The sequence below is a fragment of the Cnephaeus nilssonii genome (assembly GCF_951640355.1).
Source record: "Cnephaeus nilssonii genome assembly, chromosome: 2".
In the NCBI taxonomy this organism is placed as follows: Eukaryota; Metazoa; Chordata; class Mammalia; order Chiroptera; family Vespertilionidae; genus Cnephaeus; species Cnephaeus nilssonii.
Genome location: NC_137073.1, coordinates 71,754,880 through 71,780,086, shown reverse-complemented (window position 1 = coordinate 71,780,086; position 25,207 = coordinate 71,754,880). Strand labels below are relative to the sequence as shown.

Below are 25,207 nucleotides of genomic sequence, written 5' to 3'. Positions count from 1 at the left end.
GTGCACCGGGACACTAGTTTCTGAATAAACAAATATAGATATGCTACCAAAACTTAACTGTGAGCTGGCAGGCAGTGCCATCATACAATAGCCTGAAATAAATAATACTATGGAAAACCAAATTTGGCGTTATAAAAGGAAGTCTGGTAAGAAATATGTGTCTCAAGATATAATGTAAAAAGTGTAATATGCTGTACTTAAACATTCAGAAGTTGAGTAGTGCAGTATCTCCCAGTTAAAAAAACAAAAACCATATCCAAACCCAGCATGTAAAGGGAAGGCATTTTCTTCCTCGGTTACCTCAGTACACTTTACAATCTTCTCACCAGGTTCAAACTCTGCTTCCAGTTTTATTTTTTCACTACCTACCTTTTTTCTGACTACTTTTCCCCAAAAAAACAATTCGCGCGACACTTGAACAGCCCAACAGCCTCGGAGCCTGCGGAGCCTGCGCATCAGCCACAGCCTCTGCGCCTGCGCATTCCCACCGCCCACGCCACTTCCGCCGCCGCTTCCCAAGCTGCTCTCGGGTCGCGCTTGGAGACCGACTGCTCTCCCTCGTTCGTTGAGTTGCGTTTCCACGTCACCTGCGAAGGGTCATCCGCGGTGCCCAGGGCTTAGCGCTTGCGGACTGCAGGCGTCTGTCACCATGGCAACGACCGCTGGGGGCCCTGGTAAGCGCCGGTCCCCGCCCCGCCGACCGGGCTCCACATCCTGCTCTTGTCCTGCCCTGTGCGTGGGAAGAGACAGTGAGAGACACCTCTGGCAGCACCCCTCCCTTTCTTTCGATCCTGGCAATCCGCGTTCTCAGCGCGCGTCCACAGTCCATCGGCCTGGAACCTTGGTTCTGCGTGGGTGTTAAGAGGGAAAAAAACACACAGTTCTGGCAACCAAGAATGGCAAGAATATTGCGCCCTTCTTCGTTTTTTGGAGAAGTTTTAGGGTCATAGGAAAATTGAACGGGAGAAACAGATTCCCCATATGTCCCCCTACCTGGATACATGCATAGCCTCCCCATTATCAACATTCCCCCGTGAGCATTACAATTGTGAACCTGCGTTGACACATCATAATCACCCAAAGTCCACAGTTTACCAGGGTTCACTCTTGGTGCTGTACATTCTATGAGTTTAGACAAATGCATAATGACATGTATCCAGTCCTATGGTATCATACAAAATAGTTTCTCTGCTCCCAAAGACTCTGTGATCCAACCCTTATCCCACCCCAATCCCTGGCAACCAATGATCTTTTTACTGCCTCCATAGTTTTGTCTTTTCCAGAATGTCATGTAGTTGGAATCATATGTCACTTTTTCAGATTGGCTTCTTTCACTTAGTAATGTGCTTTTAAGTTTCCTGCATGTCTTTTTATTATTTGATAGCTCATTTCTTTTTTAGCATCAAATAGTATTTCATTGTTTGGGTATGCCACAGTTTATCCAGTCACCCTCTGAAGAGCAGCTTGGTTGCCTCCACGTTTTGGCAATTATGAATAAAGCTGATGCAAACATCCGTGTGCAGGTTTTTGGACAATAGTTTTCAGCTCCTTTGGGTAAATATCAGGGAGTGCAACTGGATAATATGGTAAGAGTACATTTAGTTTTATAAGAAACTGCCAAACTATCTTCCAAAGTGTCTACATTATTTTTCATCCCCACCAACAATGATTGAGAGTTCCTGTTGCTTCACATCCTCACCTGCATTTGTTTTATCAGTGTTCTGGACTTCGGCCATTCTAATAGGTGTGTAGTTGTGTTATCGGAGAAATGCATGGGTGATCTTTTTTTTTTCTTTTGCTAGTGGGAGTGGGGTCCTTAGGATAGCTCAAGGAAAAGAATTTTCAGAGACTCACGTGGGAGGATGAGTGATCTTTGTTTGTGTGGAATTACATCTCTGGGTTTGTAAAGTCCCATTTCCCATAAACCAGTCTGGAAGATGTGCATCTGGGGATTCAGTAGCGCTAAAAGCAATGCCAGCATCCAAAATTTCCGTTCCATGATGGAATTGGGTCCAGTACAGTAATATGCTAGTTACAGTCATTCAGTCCATTGTATGAGATCCAAGAGAGCACACCCCCTGCAACAGGAGTCCCAAGAGAGCAAGAAGCAAACTCCTTTTAGGAGCTTAAGTATCTCAAATCTTCAGGTGCTTGAAGTGGCCACGCCTACTATAGCCAATGACCTATTCCTAGGTATGATTGACAGGCAGGTACCTTCCCTAGTTCATCCAGACTTGACTGGGCTTTCATCTAAACTGCAGCTTCCTGGCAAAGCTGCACAAATGACATGTTCATAATATTTGGCCTTCTCTTTGCTTCCTCCCAGTTATTAATAACTAGGTTATATTGCAACTAGAGGCCCAGTGCATGAAAGTCATGCACTTGGTAGGGTAGCTGCCGGCTACCAGCAGCCCGGGTGCTCCCTCCCTTCCCCCGGCTGGCCCCGCCCCCTGGTCAAACTCCTGGGCGAATTCCCCAGTCGAGGGGACAGTTTGCATACTACACTTTTATTATATAGGATGGTATCAGTTGTACTTTGTTATTTTGTGTTTCTCTTATGACACATGATGTGGAACACCTTTTCATATGCTCGCCATCTGTTTATCTTCTTTGGTGAATTGTTTGTTGAGGTCTTTTTTAATTGTGTTGTTTTCTTATTGTAGTGTTTTAAGAGTTCTGTGTATATTTTGCAGTCAAATGCTCTCCCATCCAAGTACTAACCAGGCCCGACCCTGCTTAGCTTCCGAGATCAGACGAGATCGGGCGCGTTCAGGGTGGTATGGCCGTAGACTCTGTGTATATTTTGGATAACAGTCCTTTATTCTGTGTGTCTTTTGCAAATATTTTCTCCCTGTCTGTGGTTTGTCTTATTCTCTTGATACTGTCTTTCCAAGAACAGAAGTTTTTCATTTAATTAAGTCAAGCTAATTCATTATTTCTTTCATGAATGGTGCCTTTGGTGCATAACTAAAAAGTCATTGCCATACTCAAGGTCATTTATGTTTTCTACATATTATCTTTTAGGAGTTTTATAGTTTTACATTTATGTGTATGATCCATTTTGAGTTAATTTTTGTGAAAGGTGTAAGGTCTTTGTCTAGATTTCATTTTTTGGTTGTGGATGTCCAGTTGTCCCAGAACCATTTGTTGAAAAGATTGTTTTTGCTTCATTGTATAGCCTTTGCTCCTTTGTGAAAGATCAGTTGACTATATTTATGGAGATCTATTTGGGGGCTCTTCATTTTGTTCCATTGATCTGTTTATTCTTTCACCAGTACAACTCTGTCTTGATTACTTTAGCTTTATAGTAAGTCTTGATGTTGGATAGTGTCATTACTTTGTTCTCCTTCAATATTGTGTTCTGGGTTTTTTTGCCCTCTATATAAAATAAAGAATCTGCCCTGGCTCATGTGGCTCAGTTGGTTGGTTGTCATCCCGTGCATCAAGGGATTGCCTGTTCGATTCTTGCTCAGAGCACATGCTCAGGTTATGAACTCAATCGCTGGTGGGGTGGTGCACAAGAGCTGATCGATGTTTCTCTTTCACATTGATGTTTCTCTCTTACCCTCTCCCTTCCTTTCTCTCTGTAAATCAGTAAGCTTTTAAAAAAAAATTTAGAATCAGTTTGTCAGTATCCATGAAATAACTTGATGGGATTTTGATTAGAATTGCTTGAATCTATAGGTCAAGTTGGAAAGAACTGACATCTTGACAATATTATCTTTTTATTTTTGAACATGGATAATCTCTCTATTTAGTTCTTTAATTTCATTCACCAGAGTTTTGCAGTTTTCCTCATATAGATCTTGTACATACTTTGTTAGATTTATACCTGAGTATTTCAGTTTTTGGGGTGCTAATGTAAATGGTATTATTTTCAAATTCCACTTGTTCGTTGTTCATAAATAGAAATGCAATTGACTTTTGTACAATAACCTTGTATACTTCAACCATTTTTTCAGTTTAAATTGCTTCCTGATTGTAAACATAGTGCATGCTCATTATAGAACATTTATAAAGTATTTTGAAGTAGGAAAGGAATCCACATAATGATAATACTCAGAGGCCCCCAAAGTAACTTGATGGTACATTTTTGAACAATTCTGACTTTAAGAAAATATAGTTAATGTCATAGTATATTTGCCATCATATACTATCTATCTCTTTTTAAAAGTTTCTCTCACTATTTAAAAAACTTACAAACTAGTTTTTTAAAGCGTTAATTTTTAGTGGCTTAGAGCAACACAGATTTGTTATTTTATAATTCTGAAATGGGTCTCACTGAACTAAAGTCAAAGTGTCAGCATGGCTACATTCCCTCTGGAGGGTCTGGGGGAAAATCAGTGTTCTTGTGTTAATCATCCTCTGGACTCTATGCTCCTGAACTTATGGTCAGCTAACTATAGAGACCGCTTGAGTTCCTTGGTTTATGATCTCTTCCTCCATTTTCAAAGTCTGCAGTGGCTGGTTGAGTCTTTCTTATGTTGCATCACTCTGACACCCACTCTCCTGCCTCCCTCTTTCGCCTATAATGGTCTTGTGATTAAATTGAGCCTACCTGGATTATTTAGGCTAATATCTCCATCTCATAGTCAGCTGAATAGCAAACTTAATTCCATCTGTAACCTTAATCATCACCCTTGCTATGTAATATAGCATATTCACTGTTAATAGGGATTAGGACATAGAAGGCTTTTGGGTGTGTGTGTCATTATTCTTCCTATTACAGTATCTATAGTCTCCACCTTGCTTTTTTTCACTTAACATAACTTTGAGATGGCTCTGTATCTATATATAGAGATTTGCCTCATTCTTTTAAAAAATATATATTTTATTGATTTTCCACAGAGAGGAAGGGAGAGGGATAGTTAGAAACATTGATCAGCTGCCTCCTGCACACCCCCTCCCCCCCAAGGTACATGCCCTTGACTGGAATCGAACCTGGGACCCTTCAGTCCACAGGCCGACGTTCTATCCACTGAGCCAAACTGGTTAGGGCTGCCTCATTCTTTTTAATGGCTGCTTAATGTTTCATTGCCTAGATATACTATAATTTATTTAGTGTATTTACTGTTGGTGGATATTTAGGTTATTTTCCTCTTTTGCTTTTACAAACAGTGCTGCAATAAATATCTTTATATCAAATGTGTCATTTCCCACATATAAGCACATCTGTTATGGAATAAATTTATGAAAGTGAAATTTCTGGGTTAAAGGATGGATGTATTTTTCTTTTTAAAAAACTTTTTTCTTTTTTTCTTCTTATTGAGGTAATTTGCACACCTTACAGTTCATTCATTTAAAGCATGTCATTCATTCATTTTTTAGTATATTCAGAGTTGGTATATAGTCATCACCACAATCAATTTAAAAACATCACCACAGAAAGATGTAAAAATAGGGGAAGGGACATACGTGAACTCACTGTATCTTTCACTCAAAATTTTTTTTTTAAAAAACGGTTCCCTCAAAAGTCTTAGTTCAAAAAACTGCAACTAATTTTGCCTTTCTCTTGGCCCTATCTTCAGAGTTACAGCCTACTTAAAATAGAATTAATATCATAGATAATCGGAGTCATCTTAAATTCTATAGATATATACAGTTGTGGCTAAGTACAAGGTAGCAATTTCATCTATTAACAGGGCAAGGAGAATTTTTTACTTAAATTTTTTTTTAGTTTCTGGAGTCATGGCATTTTATTAGTAGTATATAGGTTGTCCTTATAAAAAATTTGACTGCAGCGTGCTTAATAGTTGAATGGTATTGTGGGCCAGTATATACCATTAACTAACATTTACCTTTTTTCTGGTAACGTGCACAGTTACCTTTTTTGTGAGGCTTCTGGTGTATCTCTAAAACTTCATTGTTGACATCCACATCAGTCACATATTTTGTCTTGAGAATATACTATGATTTAATTATTTTTCCATTGTTGGACATGTCTGTTATAGCCAATAATTAATGTGCCTTCTAAAAATGCCTAACTTAAATATTTGAAATATGATGGCCTTGTATTTTCATCTAAAAGTCTCTGATTCTATTACATATGCAAAATAGGGCCTAGTGTTTTGGGCAGGATATTGCTTGGGGGATAGTGGATGCCGCAGCTAATTCTCTCCTTTATTCTGTAGTTCCACATACAGAGTGGTTGCTGAGTCCCATGTATGTTATTTTGAAGTTATATGCTCCTCTTTTCTGTAATCAATTTTTACTTTTTCTGAATGTGTTATCAGCAGTTTATGATGGCCATTTTTATTTTTTTAACTGTTGTTAGGCAGAATTAATAAATTACAGAAGACACAATCTCCTGCATAGGGAGCTTGCAGCCACTTGGCAGGCACTTAAATGTTTAAATAAATGAACAAGAATTAGGGCGGTAAGATTATAGATAACTGTTTTCATTGTTTTTCAGCTTTTTCTCATTGCTATTGCAGGATATGGCATACTTTGGGACAGATCTGAATTGAAGTGTTTTGGTCTTGGTTAACTCATATTAATGTTTAATTAAGATAAAATCTGGTCTGCCAAAAAGTAATTATAGATATGGGAATTATGTATATTTGTACATGCTAGATAAATCTGTGAATATTAACTCAGGTGTTTACTTAGTCATTCATATAAATGTTGCTGAGACTCATAATCTGAAGGTAAATATGCTTAACTGTGTAATTTAAGGTTCTAAATTGTTAATGTAAATATGGAATAGGGCTTTAGGTAGAGAAAACAATTAAATTGTATAAAATTTAGAAGCTTTTAATATAGCTTTGGCTTAACATGTTTTACTTATTTAAGGGGCCTGGAATCCATGTAACACAGTGTGAAAATTCCTGCTTTAAAATATCTGTATCTTACCAGTTTTTTTTCTTTCTACATGCTTTTTCATGCTTCTGAGATCCAGACTATCCTATATGTTTACTAATTATTACTTATATCATATGTAGCATGTTTATATATTTATATATATATGTTAAATACCTGCCATATCATACTTGTTCTCATTTTTTAAAATGTCATGTTTTTCTCCGTTTAATTACTTTTTCTCTCTGCTGTGCCCTTTTTATTAAAATTATTTACCCCATATAAAACAATCTATTCTTTTTCATGAAAATGCTTTTATTTTAGGATCTTGGAGTGAAAATATACTGCAGTATTTTCTGAGAAATAACCAGATCACAACAGAAGATGGTGCCCAGGTCACCTGGTATCATGCTGCTAACCATAAGGCACAAATGAATGAGGCACTGAAAAGTAAGTCAGTGCAGTTATTTATATTTACACTAGTGGCCTGGTGCATGAATTCATGCACCGGTGGGGTCTCTCGGCCTGGCCTGCATCCTCTCGGCAATCCAGGGCTCCTCGGGGATGTCGGAGGCTTGGTGCATAGATTCAGCTTGATCCCGCAGGCCCTGATACCCCTTACCCCTGAGATTCATCAGTCTTTTCCATGTTTCCATACCTATGTGTTGAGTGCCTGCCCCCTGATGGTCAGTGCACATCATAGCTACAAGTCAAACACTTAGCATTTTAGCCTTTTATGTACACTGAGTGGCCAGATTATTATAACCACCCCATCAGTAATTCATTGGGCCACCTTTTGCCTTCAATACTGCAGAGATTCTTCTTGGCCACGAGATGTTGAAAGGTGATGTGAGAAATCTGACACCATGCCTGATGAATAGCACTGTCCAATTCTGTGAGATTTGATGGTTGTGGAACCAACTGCCTGATGGCTCTTTTAACTTCGTCCCACAAATGCTCAATTGGATTGAGATCTGGTGATTGTGGGGGCCACCTAAGCAAGGTAAAGTCTCCTTCATGTTCTTGAAACCACTCCTGCACAATACGAGCACCGTGGCATGGCGCATTGTCTTGTTGGAAGAAGCCATCTCCATTGGGATATGCCATCAACATGATAGGATGAACTTGATAAGCAACGATACTTTAGGTATGTTGTGCTATTCAGACGTTGTTCCACACGAATTAAAGGGCCTAAATCATGCCAGGAAAACATGCCCCAAACCATAACACTGCCCCCCACCAGCTTGAAGGGTTGTACTCATGCATGTGGGGTGCATGCTTTCATGCTGTTTCTGCGAAATTCTCACTCTGCCATCTGCATGATGCAACTGGAAATGTGATTCATCAGAACACATGACTTTTTTCCAATGCTCGACTGTCCAATCCTTGTGTTCCTGTGCTAATTGGAGACGTTTTATCTTGGTAACTGCAGACAGCAAAGGTGTTAGAACACGCCTTCGGCTTCCATATCCCATACGATGCAGTGTACTGCTAATTTGCCTACAAACGTTAGGTGGTCATAATAATCTGGCCACTCAGTGTATATAGATTGGGTAAAAGATGAATTCAACTCTTTAAAAAATATCTGAGCATATTTTCAGGTAGCAGAGACCTTTTATCTTTCTCAAAAGGATACTGGCCATGGCATCTTCTGCAGTCCCTATTTTGTAAGTATTAACTTCTTTTATTTGGACAGGTACTGCCCATATGATCGAGGCTGATGTCCTCCTTCCAAGTGAGGGATCAGACCATGGCCAACCGATCATGGCCCATCCTCCTGAAACAAGTAGTGATAATACTCTCCAGGAATGGCTGACGGAAGTTACGAAAAGCAATAAAGGCATCAAGCTGGATTTTAAGAGGTATTTGTACAAATATATTCAGTCTTTTGGTTGTTACAGAATAATTTTTTTTTGGTGGGGAGGAGTTAGTAGCTTCTCATATCTGTGCCTAACTAACTTTGTACTTTTACTTAAATTGAAATGGAATTGCAGACTGATACATTCTAGGACTGGATCTAAGACACACTGAGCTGTTTACAGTTAATTTTTATAAAGGAATTTATTGTAAGTGACCATTGTGGTAATACAACAGTAAATTTACAATGCTACCTTTGTTAAAAGGTAGTCCAGAAGAGAAGGAATTGAGAGAATTTTGTTGAGGTAGTTAATGCATATTCTACTTGATTTATATTGTTATATTTGTGAATAGGGAATTGTTTAGATTTCTTCAATAACTGAAATGTTCCTTAAAAACAGTATTTTGGAGGCATTGATAATGAAGAGCAAGATTAAGTGTCATTTCCTTCCCTGTAGCTTTCATAGTAAGTTTTACTTTTCTGGTATTTTGGTAGTGTGAAAATTATAGGTCAAGCCAGAAATATATTGGGTCACCCTAGAAGCTCACCATAAGTACTAAAGCAACTTTTATGAAAATCTAAGATTTGTGGTAAGCCTACTTCATCTCTGAACAATATTTTTAAATTGAATGATCTCAAGAAATTAATAAAGATTTGGAAATCTGCCTGGCTGGTGTTGCTCAGTGGTTGAGCGTCGACCCATGAACGGGGAGGTCACAGTTTGATTCCTGTCAGGGAACATGCCCAGGTTGTGGGTTTGATCCCCAGCAGGGGGTGTGCAGTAGGCAGCTGATTGATGATTCTCTCTCATCATTGATGTTTCTATCCCTCTCTGCCTCTCCCTTCCACCCTCTGGAGAAAAAAATATATGTATTTGGAAATCTTATTCATAGAGTTATTAAGACGACTCTAGTCATTTGTTGTGGGGCTAAATATTCCAGTAAACCTCATTATACTGTTGGTGAATTCTAGAGCTATTTACAGTAAATGGAAAAACTTTTAAGATGGTGAATGTTTCAATTCCATTTCATTGACAAAGAAATTTAGTCCCAGAGAGGTTAAGTGATATACTCAAGGACAACAGCTGAGCTTGGCAGCTGAGGGAGGACCAGATTTCAGATTTCCTGGAGCCGGTTCAATATGCCATGAAACAAAATACTTGATCTTCAATGCCTGGTGACTCAAAGTTTTAGATCTCCTTGCCTTTTCATGTGTTTAGTTTTTTTGTATGATTATTATTGCCCCTTGAGTTATTCCCTGTGGTGTATTCTTTGGCTCCTTGCCAGTCAGATTAGCTCATTCATTCTTTTAGATGTATATATTTATTGATTTCAGAGAGGAAGGGAGAGGGAGAGAGAGATAGAAACTTCTATAATGAGAATCATTGATCAGCTGTCTTCTGCACGCCCCCTACTGGGGATCAAGCCCACAACCTAGGCGTGTGCCCCAACCAGGAATCAGTTCACAGGTTGGTGCTCAACCACTGAGCTACACCAGCAGGGCAGCTCATTCATTCTTCAACATTGACAGCTACCACAAAAGGCCAGTAAAAAAAAGACTTTTTGGTAATAACATATTTGAAGGGTGTTGCCCATCTGACTAGAGTTTACACTCTGAAGCAAAACTCTTCACCTTCTCAGTAAGAGAAGCTGAATGACCTTTTAGTCAAAATTTACTAGCTCTTGTTTTGTATCTTGAAGTTTAACTTGTTAAGTAATAATAATAACTAAGTAATATATGATGATTTAAAAATTTTATTTGGAGTAACAAACTCCTGTGTTTTAGCCAAAATATTTCCCTTAGAATGTAATTTTAAATGAGTTTTTGCAATTTTAAGTATGATTTTAATTATGTCACCCCTAATTTTTAAATGAATTTAATAGAAAAATAGGATGTGATACTCAGAGGTTTGACATACAAGTAACATTTTAGGAAAAAGAATCTATTCTATAAAAACTAAGTTTAAGTTTTTTTCTAGGGATTTAGAAAAGTACTAAGCAAAGAGAAATTTTATTTTATTATTATTTTTTTTTAATTTCTTTATTGATTAAGGTGTCACAAATTTGTCCTCATCCCCCCATTCCCATCCCACACCCCTCCCCATGGATGCCCCAACCCCCTGTTGAACTTAACCATTGGTTAGGCTCTTATGCATGCACACAAGACCTTTGGTTGATCTCTCCCTTCTCCCCCCACCCTCCCCTATCCTCCCTCTGAGGCCCGATAGTCCGATCGGTGCCTCCTTGTTTCTGGTTCTGTTCTTGTTCATCAGTCCATGTTGTTCATCATTTCCCCTAGATGAGCGAAATCATGTGTCACTAGAGATGTACTTATAAGAATTGAATGTGCGACGGGCAATAATAGTTATGCTGACAGGCAAAAAATCAGTCTGTAGTGAGTTTCTTTCTGGACCAACAGTTCTTTTGAGACCCAATATCAATGTCCACCAGTTCCTTATGAGTACATGTCGGCACTGACCCCTCAGCTCTGGATGGTGGACAAATGGTGATAATGCAGGTCCGACTCCCTCTGGTTTGGTCTCGGCCGGACCCAGGGGGGGCACGGCTTCACCCGGACCCGGGACCCAGGCTCACCCGGATCCAGGGGCCCGCGGCCTCACCCGGACCCGGGACCCAGGCTCACCCGGATCCAGGGGCCCGCGGCCTCACCCGGACCCGGGACCCAGGCTCACCCGGATCCAGGGGCCCGCGGCCTCACCCGGATCCAGGGGCCCGCGGCCTCGCCCGGACCCGGGGCCCAGGCTCACCCGGATCCAGGGGCCCGCGGCCTCGCCCGGACCCGGGGCCCAGGCTCACCCGGATCCAGGGGCCCGCGGCCTCGCCCGGACCCGGGGCCCAGGCTCACCCGGATCCAGGGGCCCGCGGCCTCGCCCGGACCCGGGGCCCAGGCTCACCCGGATCCAGGGGCCCGCGGCCTCGCCCGGACCCGGGGCCCGCGGCCCCACCCGGATCCAGGGGCCCGCGGCTTCGCCCGGACCCGGGGCCCAGGCTCGCCCGGATCCAGGGGCCCGCGGCCTCGCCCGGACCCGGGGCCCAGGCTCGCCCGGATCCAGGGGCCCGCGGCCTCGCCCGGACCCGGGGCCCAGGCTCGCCCGGATCCAGGGGCCCGCGGCCTCGCCCGGACCCGGGGCCCAGGCTCGCCCGGATCCAGGGGCCCGCGGCCTCGCCCGGACCCGGGACCCAGGCTCACCCGGATCCAGGGGCCGCAAAGAGAAATTTTAGATAGTATTCTGATCAGGACTTCCCTCTTCAAATTATCACTGTGGCAAACCTTTAGACAGTCCTTTATGGGAAACTTAATACTAATACATATAAGAACTGAGAATGTAATTAGAATTACATGGAATTTATAGTTTAACTAGAAGCCTGGTGCATGAAATTTGTGCATGGGAAGGGTTCCTAGGCCTGGCCAGCGGTCAGGGCCGATCTGTGGGGCAACTGGTGGGGCGATTGGGTCCACTGCTGGCACTTGCCTTGGCTGGCCTGGTGCCGCCTTCTCGCTGGCCCCACCCCCCGCTGCTGCTGGTTGGGGCCTGCGGGCTGGGGGCAGCTCCTGTGTTGAGCGTCTGCCCCCTGGTGGTTAGTGCATGTCATAGCGACCGGTCATTCTGCCGTTTGGTCGATTTGCATATTAGGGTTTTATTATGTAGGATTGGGAGGGATGTGTCATTATACAGGATTTACAATATTGAGTCTTCCAGGCTTTTCCTCCACATTTACTCCTTTACTCCTTTAGGATTGTCAAGTTCTAGAAAAATAAGAACTGTAACAACAAAAGTGTTATTTGCCTTAGTAAGGCTTTATGTTTTACTTAATGTAGGTTTTGTTTTTCATATTTAAGTGTTTGGTAAGGGAGGGAATCATTACTTTTTGTATTAGTAGTCTATATTAGTGGTAACTAAAATATTTACATATAAAATGGAATATGTATATTAAATTCTTGCTTCATTGTGTTTTGTGTCATAGTTTCTTACTGCACAGTGCTTTGCATGTAGTCGACACTTATATATGCTGATGGAATTTCAATTTTGGGGAGAAAATGCTGTTTGACACTAGATATTGTCAGATGGAAAACCAATGTTAAACAGCCCCATGTCAGCTTACTAAATTGAGAAAGCCTAAAACCTCTGCAAACACCAGATTTCTTAAGAAATCAGAGTCCTTTCTGGAAAAGAGTTTCAGGGTTTCCCCGTGCTGCACCCAGGAGGAGCAGAACCCCATAGGACTTGCAGACACGCAAGCTTTGGAATCACAGGTATAAGGTGGTTGCTACCAAAAATGGGGGAATTTTTAGGAAGTACAGTGTCAGGTGATCAGAATTGTCATTTTAACATGGTATTGATACCCTTCAAGGCAGAGTGCATTTGAGACAAAGAAATACAGCATCTACATTAGAATTTGCAGCGTTAGAGTTTATTAGTCCACTAAGATCTAGGGCCTCCAATAAAAAAGAATGAAATCTTACCATTTGAGACAGCATGGGTAAGAGGACCTAGAGGGTATTATGCTAAGTGAAATAAGTCAGACAGAGAAAGACAAATGTCATATGATTTCACTTACATGTGTAGTCTAAAGAACAATATAAATGAACAACAAAACAGAAACAGACTCATAGGTACAGAGAATAGACTCATGGTTGCCAGAGGGGAAGGGTATTGGGAAACTGGGTGAAAAAGGGGAAGGGATTGAGAAGTGCAGATTGGTAGTTACAGAATAGTCATGGAGATGTAAAGTACAGCATAGGAAATATGGTCAATAATATTGTAATAACTATGTATGTGCCAGGTGGGTACTGAAAATATCAGGGGGAAACACTGTAAAGAATATGATTATCTAGCTATTATGCTGTACATCTAGAAACTAATACAAAATAATCCTGAATGTTAATTGTAATTGAAAAACATTTAAATATATATATATATGAAATCTAGGCCCTCCATTCCAGGGGCAGAAGAGTGGGGAAAAGAGCTTACCACATGGGAGCAGAGTGAAAGGCTAGTGGCTGGTTTCCTCTGGTTTTAATGCACAGTATCCTTGCTCACTAATAAACGTGACCCAAGAAATAATGGGATTATCAGTTTCTCTTCCTAAAGTAGAGGCCCAAAAGGAGTGAGTGAAAAGCGGTAGAAGCATAAGCAGAAGGATGCCAGTCCCTTAGGAAGAAAGATGGAAATGTGAAGAGCGGGTGCTGAATGTTTCCCCCCCCCCCCCCAACATCCATCTCTCAAGTTCTTAGCTTCCCATCACAGTATTCACTAAAAGTTAATTTTCTTAGAAATCAACATAGGCCTTAAAGGGTCTGAAATGGTTCAGAATTAAAAGTAGTATAGTTTCCAGTAAAGTTTGTGTATACATTTTTTAAGAGGAAAAATTACGTAGTCTGATTAAAACCTTATTGTTTCAAAATCTCTAGGTGTATCGGTCATTGACAACAAACTGTGTTTTCAGTCTGGCAGCTGTAGAGCCAGCCATGATGCTCTTGGAAAATGTGAAGAAGCATCTGAAGCGTCCTGTGTGGATTAACGCTGATATTCTTCCCGGTCCAAATGGAAACAGCAGAGTAGTGGATGCAAAGCCTTTTATAGACACTGTGACTTCCTTCTTTCCAGATGTGACATTTTCCCTAGGTTGGACAACAGGATGGCATCCTGAGAAAGTTAATGAAGGTAATAATTTTTTAAAATGTATTTCTTGTTGGGCAAATTAAAATATACTCTAGCCCAACCGGCATGGCTCCGTGGTTGAGCGTTGACCTATGAACCAGGAGGTCACGGTTCGATTCCTTGTTAGGGCACATGCCCTGGTTGTGGGCTCGATCCCCAGTGGGGGGTGTGCAGGAGGGAGCCGATCAGTGGTTCTCTTTCATCATTGATGTTTCTGTTTCTCGCTCCCTTCATCTATGAAATCAATAAATATATATTTTAAAAATTTATAAATACTGCAAATATAAAAATACCTTTAATACAAAACCAAAATCACATTCCACAAAATCTAAGAGCCTAATGGAGAGAAAGATCTAGCCCTAAAAATATGTGTATGATTCTTCTTTCTATTATTTCAGTAGACACTTCACTCATTGGTGACATCCTGTCACCAGCTTCCATGAGAAATATTTATTGGCAAGGTCTAGAATAACGAAAGCAGCCTCTGTACATACTTTAAACAAATCCTAAGTTGGTCTCTTTGAACTTGTAAAACATTCTATAGTCTTTTTTTTCTTTCTTTTTACTGTGGAGCAAACTCCCTTTGTTAGATTAAATATATTTTTTTAAAATGGTTTTAAGAGCTTTCCATGTGATTGGAGGCCAGAGGTAGGGGGAGAGTGTTGAAGAGCATGAACGCTGCTCCCTAGACATTGGAAGGGCTCCCATGTAGGGTGCTGGGACCTTGGTACCCTCCTGCTCTCTTTGGCTGGACAAGAGTGTGGGAGGCCATGAACTTCTCCTCTAGGCCCGATCCCTTCTTTCCTTCACGTATTCCTACAGAAGGACCTGGTATTTTCAGCTTCTTTTTCCTGGCTGAAACTTATTACACTATTTGAATCCATCTTCCTATTTCTTCGTACATCCCTAGGTAGTGGTTTCCAGGTAAGCAGCCAGTAAGCCATCAGACGCTATGGACACCTGTCCAAGTGGTGACAATGATAAACTAAGAAGGCATTTAGAACCTGTGGAGGTGTGATCTTTTATCCTGTGTTTAGGGCATTCGCTTTTTACTTATTTACTATTACTGTTTTTATTTATTTTTATTATTTTTTTATTAAATGTATTGGGGTGACATTGGTTAATAGGAACATAGAGATTTCAAGTGTACATTTCTGTGATATAAGATCTGTTTATTTCACTGTGTGCTCACCACCCAAAGTATTATTGTTTTAGATAGAAAGTTTTTTAGTCTAACTTGAGATTCGAATAACTGCTTTCTAGTGACATGTAGGTTATAACCCCTGGGACCAATAATTGTTATGATTGAGAGAAAAAAATATTATGTTTTAACTTAATTCATTTTCTAATTTCTTAATTCTAGTTCAATTTTCTAATCATTTAAATTTTTATTAATTTCATTAAAAATTATAACATATAATTTAAAGTGTTTAAAGAAGGTAAACCAGAAATGATTTAATATCTTGCTTACTGATTCTGAACTCCTTTTAGTCACTGTTTAACTCGGGCTTTAACCTCAGGTTTGAATTGAGTTAAACCATATCTGGGTCTTTAAGTCATGTTGGTGTTGCATTATTTAAGGCTGCTTTTTCCCACTGGCCTCTTGTCATCACCAACGTGTGTTTTATCCTCCCTTGCCTCTTATGCCACAAATTTTATAAAGAGATTTTATGTTTGTGTTAATGTAAATATAAACAATAATGTTAAGTGTAGCTTCTATTAGCAATTTTCTAATTAAAGATGTATAATTTTTTTCAGATTCAAAAGGAAAGCAGACATTTTCCTTCTTTCATGAGAAATTTAACTGCTAACCTAACGTATTCACATAGGCTTTCTGTAAAATGCTCTTTTACTGACCAATGCTTTTTTACAGCCTGCTTTTGATAGATTCCGGGTTATTTTAGAAATATAAATGTTTTTTCCTAAAGTTGTTTATAAACAGGTGTGATTTTTACAATGTCCTAACATGATTTAAAGCACATATATAAAAGTCAGTTTTACAACTATGTCTATTTTAGGTAAAATGTATTAGAAATCTGGACTAGCCAAAAACTTAAAAATTGAAGTTTAATGTCCCTAATAAATTAAAGAGTAATAAGTAAATAAATAAACAAATAAAATTTAAAAATTTGAAGTTAATTATTACTTAATTAGCTAACCAATACCTAGTAGCCATCTTTCTCTTAGAAAAGAAAACTTAATTAACGTAAATGGAAAATCTTAGTTTATAGGGAATATTAATGACGAGGAAGTGCCTTAAAGTCTTAGAATCTTTAAAGTAACTACTGTGTCAAAATTTGCTATTTTTGCACTTGAAATATTAGTAAATACTTTTTTTTTAATTTATTGATTTTAGAGATAGAAGAAAGGGGGAGAGAAGAGGGAATATTATTATTGTCCCACTTATTTATACATTCATTGATCGATTCTTGTATGTCCCTAACCGGGGATCAAACCCGCAACCAGAATGATACGTAACCAATTGAGCTACCCAGCCAAGGCATTTTTTTTTCTCATAATTGCTGTAGATTACTTGTGGCATGATTTTAGATTTAATTTTCATCTACATTTTCCACCCAAAATATTTTCTTGCACTAAGTGATATTTTAATTCAATTTGTATTCAAATGAAAGTTTGCATGAATTACCTGTGAATTTACATATGTAATTTAGTTTTTATTTAATTGACTTTAGTATTTTAGTAGAAAAGTTAAATTTCTTTCTTTTGATTTCAGGTTATAGTTGGACAATGGTGAAAGAGATGGAATGCATATGCAGTGAACTAAGTCAGCCTGTAACTTTTCCTGTCAGAGCAGCATTAGTCAGGCAGTCTTGTTCTCAGTTTCTTTGGCTGTTAAAGAACTCAAACAGGTATGTATAAGTTTTATAGCATAGAGTGTGCATGTGAGTGTGTGTGAGAGACAGAGACAAAGGATGCAAACTGATTATGTCAAGACGGTGTGTGTAGGAAAGAATATGAACACTGATTCTGTAAGCATACAGACTCCCTCACTAGAGTGAAGCTTCTTAGTGAACCTTAACATTGTCTCTTCCTCAGTTTTTGCACATAGTAGGTGCCCAGTAAATGTCACTTTTTTCATTGTTATACATTGAAAAAGTTTTAAGCAGATAAAATAGTTACCCTCTGAATTCTATAATAGTTTCAGAAGTCTATTCCATGAAAACTTTTTTTTTCATCCACACCCAAGGATATTTTTAATTGATTTTTTGAGAGAGAGGGAGACAGAGAGAGAGAGAAAGAGAAAATGAGAACCGTTGATATAAAAGAGAACATCAATTGGCCGCCTCCTCTACGGATCCTGACCAGGAATCGAACCCACAACCCTTTTGGCTTATGGGAAGACACTCCAGCCAACTGGGCCACCCAGCTGGGTTCTTTGTCTTTGAGTCTTGGTAATTTTACTAGACTGTGTCTCCGTAAGGACCATTCTATACTTTATGGAGACACAGGGATGTGGATTTCTTTTCACTATGTAGATTCAAATGTTCTTTTCTGAAATATTTCTGTGAATTATATTTTTATGTATTTGTTCTTTTGCATTTGAAACACTATGCTTTCTCTTTTAAGGACTCCTGTTATGAATATGTACATCTCCTTTGCTTATCTTTGTTATCTATTATTTTCTCTCTAGTCTCTCCTTTTGTTTGCATTTTATTTTACTTGATTTTATAATTTGTCTTCTCTGTCCCTTACTGTATTTTCAGTAATGTATTTTCTTCCTTGTATACCTTTAGATTTAACCTTGTTTTTGTAATAGTATTAATTTTCTACTTCTTTCCTAAGATCTGCCAGTTAATGTCTTATCATCTCCTTTCTGTTGTCTTGCATTTGAGCTCATATCTCTGCTTTGTGCTCTTTCTTCAAAGAGGCAATTGCATCATTTAAAAAATGTTTGGTTGTGGTTTTCATCTGCTTTGTGGCATTCTTTTTGTTCATTTTTTTTTCTCTGTTTCAGCTATCTGAAAGTAGTTTAGAGATGAGGTATTTATTATTACATCTGCCATTTGTTTTTTTCTTATATTTTGTTGTACTCTCTTGTATAAAACTTCTGCCAAGTTATTTTGATTATTCTACTTTAATGAAAGTGAGGTCTTCTAGATCAGGTACTTGTGCAAAGTTCATATTTGAGAGGAACGAGGACTATGGATCTTATGACCCAGAGAGTCTCATGTGTGAGTTGTTTAACCTTTAACTTCTCCCCAGTCAGTGCTGATAGGTGGTTGTAGTTTAAGTAAAATCTTTCATCTATTTCTTAAATGTAAAATGTTGGGTTTCCACAGCAGTGGCCTTGTTCCCTATGGCATTCCTGTGTAAAGTCTTTCCTTGTCACCACTGCTTCTCGGGACCAAAGCTGATCCAGGAAATCTCTGCAAAGTGTTTAGGTGGAAATTGCTCCTCATCTGTAAGTGGCTTTTGTAGGCTTCCTCTGTAAACTGCTACATGGGCGAACTCCATCTCCTTATATACCCATCTGGCCTTGATCTACCAGTATTGCTACTGGAAACCTTTTTTACCTGTTTTGTAATTTTCAGTTTCAGCTCTTTCTTAATTTCATTGAATATCAAGTTTCTGTTTTCATTCTTCTGTTCTTTTTGTTGCTTTTGGGTGATTCTAGGAGAAAAGGGAAGCAGTGCTGACGTTAGGCTGCCATGTTCAAATAGATGTTCCTACCATCCCATTTCTTTCATTATCTCTTACCTCGATTTTCTCATCTTCCACTTCTCGTGTAGCCAATCACTCTCCTGAAATTTCTCATTTGAAGATCACACTTTGTTCAAGCCAAATTCTTTACCTCTGCAACACTTAAGTACTGCTGGTCACCCCCTCGGTCTGAAGCTTCCTTGTCTTTCACCTCATGGCATTGCACTAAGTGGGTTCTTCTATGTCTCTGTCTAGTTCTTCTTTGTTGTTGTTGATGATGATTTCTTTTTCACTATCCTTAATTTTGCATTTCTCTTGACACCATCTCTTTCAGAGTTTTCTTATTTTAAATATGAAAGGTAAAATAATAAAGCTTTAATGGAATATAGCACTAGAAAATATCTTCCCAACATTGGGCAAGGGGAAGAATTCTTAAACAAGATACAAAAATCACTAGTCATAAAGGGATATGTTTGAATAATTTGAATACATTAAAATTTAGAAATTCTATCAAATGATACCATGAAGAGCATGAACAGGATAGGCAGAATTAGGGAAGATTTTTATAGATTCATAAAGAACTATCATTCTGTTATTTATATATCACAATTTATTTATCTCTTCTATCACTGAATGACATTTAGATTGTTTCATGGTTTTATTGATTTTAGAGAAGGAGGGAGAGAGAAACAGCTGTATGAGAGAGAAATATCGATTGGCTGCCTCTGCACACCCCCTACTGGGGAGTGAGCCCACAACTTGGGCACGTGCCCTGTCCAGGAATAGAACAGGTGACCTCTTGGTGCATGGGACGATGCTCAACCTGCTGAGTCCTACTGGACAGAGCTGTTTCATGGTTTTGACTATTACAAAAGATTGCTGCTGAGAACATTTATACACACGCACGCCACACACACACACACCATGGTGCACATGTGCCTGCATTTAGAACAGTTATATCAGGAGGGAATTCTAGGAGTAGAATTTTTAGGTCTTAGAGTATTCATATTTTATATATATATATATATATATATATATATATATATATATTATTGATTTTTTACAGAGAGGAAGGGAGAGGGATAGAGAGTTATAAACATCAATCAGCTACCTCCTGCACACCCCCCACTGGGGATGTGCCTGCAACCAAGGTATATGCCCTTGACTGGAATTGAACCTGGGACCATTCAGTCCACAGGCCAACGCTCTATCCACTGAGCCAAACTGGTCAGGGTCATATTTTCAACTTTAGTAGATAATGCTAAACTATTTTCCAAAGAAAATGAATAAACTATAGCTACATGATTCAACTTGGATAAATTTCACAATGTTCAGCAAAAGAATCAAGACCAAAAATTATATTCTATACCATATGATTCCATTTATATAAAATTCATTAACAGGAAAAATTAAACTGTTTTATTTAGGGATGAATATATAGTTGGTAAATAAAGAAAAGCAAGAAGATGGCTACCACAAAAGTCAAGGTTGTGAGGACTCCCGGGGAGAGGCAAGGTTGTGGTGGGGCAGTGACAAAGGTGCTTCTCGAGGTGCTGGTAATGTTCTATTTCTTGACTTGTTTTAGTTACACTGGAGTTAATCCTATATAATAAAGAGATAATATGCAAATTGACCATCACTCCAACACACAAGATGACTGCCCCCATGTGAACACAAGATGGCCACCACAAGATGGCCGGCAAGGGAGGGCAGTTGTTGGTGATTAGGCCAGCAGGGGAGGGCAGTTGGGGGCGACCAGGCCTGCAGGGGAGGACAGTTGGGGTGGGGGGGCCCAGGCTGGCAAAAGAGGGCAGTTGGGGGCAACCAGGCCTGCAGGGGAAGGCAGTTGGGGGTGACCAGGCCAGCAGGGGAGGGCAGTTAGGGGTGACCAGGCTGGCAAGGAAGGTCAGTTAGGGGTGACCAGGCCAGCAGGGGAGGGCAGTTAGGGGCAATCAGGCCAGCAGGGGAGCAGTTAGGCGTCGATCAGGCTGGCAGGGGAGTGGTTAGGGGGTGGTCAGGCTGGCAGGCAGAAGCAGTTAGGGGCAATCAGGCAGGCAGGCAGGCGAGCAGTTGGGAGCCAGCAGTCCTGGATTGTGAGAGGGATGTCCCAGATTGGAGAGGGTGCAGGCTGGGTTGAGGAACACCCCCCCACCCCCCATGTACGAATTTCGTGCACCGGGCCTCTAGTTTTCTAATAATTTGTTAAAATGTACAATTATGCATTTTTCCTACATATGGTATTTCACTATAAAAAGGGCTTTAAATACAAGACCTGAGAATTGATTTGAAGGAATACAATTTAAGATATCCTTAGGCGATTTTATTTTTCCTATTTCAGTTTAAGTACAACAGGGGGAAGATTAAAAGAGAGAACTCTAGAAAGCTCTGGAAAGCTTTTCTTTTATAAAAAAAATATATTTTTTTATTGATTTCAGAGAGGAAGGGAGAGAGATTGAAACATCAGTGATGAGAATCATTGATTGGCTGCCTCCTGCATGCCCCCTACTGGGGATCGAGCCCACAACCCAGACATGTGCCCTTGACCAGAATCGAACCTGGAACCCTTCAGTCCACAGGTGGATGCTCTATCCACTGAGCCAAACTGGCTAGGGCTGGAAAGCTCTTCTTTTAACTTCAGTTCACATCGTGTCTTTTTATACATTTTGTCACCATGGTGCTCAAATACAGTAGATGCCATATTAGCAAAAATAATAGATTTATAAAGTAATTCTCGGTTTTTTTTCTTTTCTGTGTTCTTTAAAAGTCCATTTTGATTTGTCACATAATATTGCTATGGGAGAAAATCCAAAGTACTTCCCTCTATTACATTTCCAAAATGGTGTCACCATTCGTAAGGACAGGAATTTGTCAATATAAAAAGAATATATGCCTTCATTAGACTACTTTTTGATCATGAGTAGAAAAAATGCTTTGGAGATTTTCCGCTGGATTTTGACATGTTTATGGAGAAAAATACGAAACTAACAGCTTTGCATTTCTCTAGACTCCAGTGCAACAGGGAAATGTCACTGAAATGAAAATATACAATTTAAGTAGCATTAAAATTCTGAGCATATTCTTTTTTTAAAATATATTTTTATTAATTTTAGAGAGGAAGGAAGAGGGAGAGATAGAAACATAAATGATGAGAGAAAATCATTGATTGGCTGCCTCCCGCACACTCCCCACTGGGGATTGAGCCCGTAACCTGGGCATGTGCCCTTGACTGGAATTGAATCTGTGACCCTTCAGTCCACAGGTCGACGCTCTACCCACTGAGTCAAACCCGCTCTATCCACTGAGCCAAACCAGCTAGGGCTGAGCATATTCTTATATCCATAACAAATCTGCATATATTATTATTGTTTTTTAAGTCCAGAAGTAGATCTAAATTTACTCCATTTGGTATTTTCAGTGACATCTTGTAGCATGTCTCAGACAGAAATCCCCAGAAGGAATAGTGAAGCCACTTACAGAGTGAGTGAGTGTTGGGGGTGTCAGTGGCACTTGTGTCTGTTCACGGTCTCTTCCAGTTGTGCTTTGACTCTGGTCAGGCTACTGAGGAAACCCAGGTTAGAGCAATAATTTCTATGTCGAGAACAGATTCCTTGATCAGCAGTGCAATCTCCTCAGTTCTTTTGTCCAAAATTTGGCCCATTTTCAGTGCTAGTAGTCTGGGTTTCTAAAGCCATTTAACATTCCTGTAATTCAGATACAGCAGTTAGCTAATTTAGCAACAACCATGTAATTTTTTTTCCCTCTCTCTAGTCCATTTAATGTTGATGAAGGAATGAAGGAATCATTTCACCATTGCTAACTAATTTTTTTTTATTGGTGTGAATTTTGGTTGGAGACAAACTATTTTTAGGCTTATTGGAATTCCTTATCACTGTTTCTTATCTTCCACTTTTAACTATAGAATTCTGTTTTATTTTAATGCAGGTACAGCCTGACTATTTGGACTGGAAAAAATGATAACTATTCCATTGAAGATTTACTTTTTATTAGAGACTATTTTGACAAAAAACAAGTTTTCTATGATATCCTGGAACCACAAAATCGTGAATTTAAACAAGCCATTGGAATCAAAGTTAATCTCTAAAAAAAAAGATTCTTGTAAATTATTTTATGTTTTGGTTTCATAATCCTTCTCTGCTTTGGTCTGAATTAATTACTATATAAATTGTGATGATTGAGTTATGCTCCAATTCATCCAATCAAGAAATACGTATTGAGTGCTTACTTGTGTATTAGGCATATGTCCTTATGATACTATATTACCTAAAAGATTTGGAAAGAAGAGGTTTCAGTGAGCCTACTCTAATAATTTAGAAAAAATGATATTTAAAACCCTTTATAAAAAATAATTCTGATATACTGAAAATAACTGAAAGAATCCATGTGTCATAATAGGTATGAATCACATTTTGTTGGCACTTACATTCCAGAGATCCACAAAAATGTGGCACCCTCTTCCCATTTTCCTGGAGAATTGGTTATTTCAGAGACTACAAAAGAGTAAGGCGGCTTCAGAAGTGTTATTTATTTATTACTTGCATGAAATTCGTGCAAGGGCCTCAGCCCTCACAGTCCAGGCTGGCCCTCACGGACGGTTGTTCTGCTATTTGGTCTAATTAGCATATTAGCTCTTTATTATATAGGATTATTATTACTTTAAAGATATTTTTATTGATTTCAGAGAGGAAGGGAGAGATAGAAACATCAATGATGAGAATCATTGATCGGCTGCCTCCTGCACGCCCCCTACTGGGGATTGAGCCCGCAACCTGGACATGTACCCTTGACTGGAATTGAACTCGGGACCCTTCAATTTATAGGCCAACGCTCTATCCACTGAGCCAAACCAGCTAGGGCCAGAAGTATTTTTAACTATTACAGGGCTGAACAGCTTTTTCATAACAGAATCAAATCCACTTACTGAATAAATTAAACTGGATGGACCTAGAATTTCCATATTTTTGGGAGCGTGCTGACTGATACGCATATCTTTGTATCATTGTTTCAATCATAGTATCTTCTCTATAGTGAGCAAAATACTCTTGGAATTTTAATCCTGGTAATATATCATTTGATTTTCAAGTTTCTCACCAGCACCACCTTAGTTCATGCCTTGTTCTGCTCCTAGAATTTCAAAACCTAATTCTTCATAACTTCATTCTTCACACTCAAGAGATACCCTGAGTATTTCTGCATACATATCTGATTCCTGTTGCAAACATCTGTGACTTACCATTGGGATGCCAGTGATATATTCTACTTAATGGAATGAAAAGTCCCATAGGATGGTTTTACAACCAGGTTCACACAACCTCAGCTCCTAAGGGTTCTAGGGATTGATAGATGACTACAAATTCTTCTAAATAAAGTAGGAGTTTTAATCCTACTAAATATATATATTTTTATGTTGGGATAAGAATAGAAACAACGGTTTTTCTTTCATAGTTTTCTATTTACTCAAAGTAACATATGTGGCACAGCTTCAGATTATATTGAAATTTTATCATTAGTATTTGAGATAAATAAAAAACAATGATAATTAAAATAACATTTTGAACCTTTATTGAAACCATTTTATGAACTAATCTATTTACATATTTTCCAGTCTGTATCCTTACAACTTATAGACAAGCACTTTTCTCAATATTAGAACTTGCAAAAAAGGATTTAGCTGCCTATAAACACTAGGTACAATTCTATGTTCTGAATAAAAAAATATTTCTAATATAATTCATGTTCTTCAAAACATTAAGTGGAACACCTCCAGGTTTTTTCCCAAATAAAAGCCACAAGAAATTAAATACTATATACATTATAACTTGCTTATATCAAATTACCAAGAAAAGCATGATGCCCATTGTTAGGATCTCCTTACTGACAGAAAGAAAGTTGTATATGACAACATCAAATTAATACACTCAGGTTCTGTATAGTTTGATTTATTCTGTGCTGTAAACTGCTAGATTGAAATAAGGATTCTTTGTATAAACACCATATTTTGAAATTTTATAGATAATAGTCATTTTTTAATATTTTATAATAGCATGGTTTTCATTTATTTTGTTAAAAATTATTCACAGGTCATAAAATACTACATTTTTGGAATGTCATACTAAGGAAATTATCCTTATACATCCTTATGGAAATGTCTAATAATTATATATTAGAAATAGACACTGTTTAATATG

General features: G+C 39.0%; 1 protein-coding gene across 2 annotated transcripts; it reads left to right on the top strand.

Annotated features, from left to right (window-relative positions):
* Positions 1-523: 523 nt before the first annotated feature.
* FAM151B (family with sequence similarity 151 member B) lies at positions 524-25,207 on the top strand. Of its 2 annotated transcripts, XM_079788215.1 has the most exons (7): positions 555-674; positions 6,435-6,531; positions 7,123-7,248; positions 8,495-8,660; positions 14,125-14,342; positions 17,074-17,209; positions 22,944-25,207. In XM_079788215.1, exons 3-7 carry the CDS (start codon positions 7,230-7,232, stop codon positions 23,101-23,103), a joined length of 699 nt encoding a protein of 232 aa, XP_079644341.1. In that variant the 5' UTR covers positions 555-674; positions 6,435-6,531; positions 7,123-7,229; the 3' UTR covers positions 23,104-25,207. The 2 variants fall into 2 exon arrangements, with proteins under 2 accessions (XP_079644340.1, XP_079644341.1); XM_079788214.1 differs by lacking the exon at positions 6,435-6,531 and having other exon boundaries at positions 524-674.

Excerpts from the sequence above, each read along its gene's own strand:
- FAM151B (XM_079788214.1), top strand. The coding sequence starts at position 650 with ATGGCAACGACCGCTGGGGGCCCTG. Across the intron at positions 7,249-8,494 it reads AATGAATGAGGCACTGAAAA|GTACTGCCCATATGATCGAG; the intron begins GTAAGTCAGTGC and ends TTATTTGGACAG. Across the intron at positions 14,343-17,073 it reads TCCTGAGAAAGTTAATGAAG|GTTATAGTTGGACAATGGTG; the intron begins GTAATAATTTTT and ends TTTTGATTTCAG.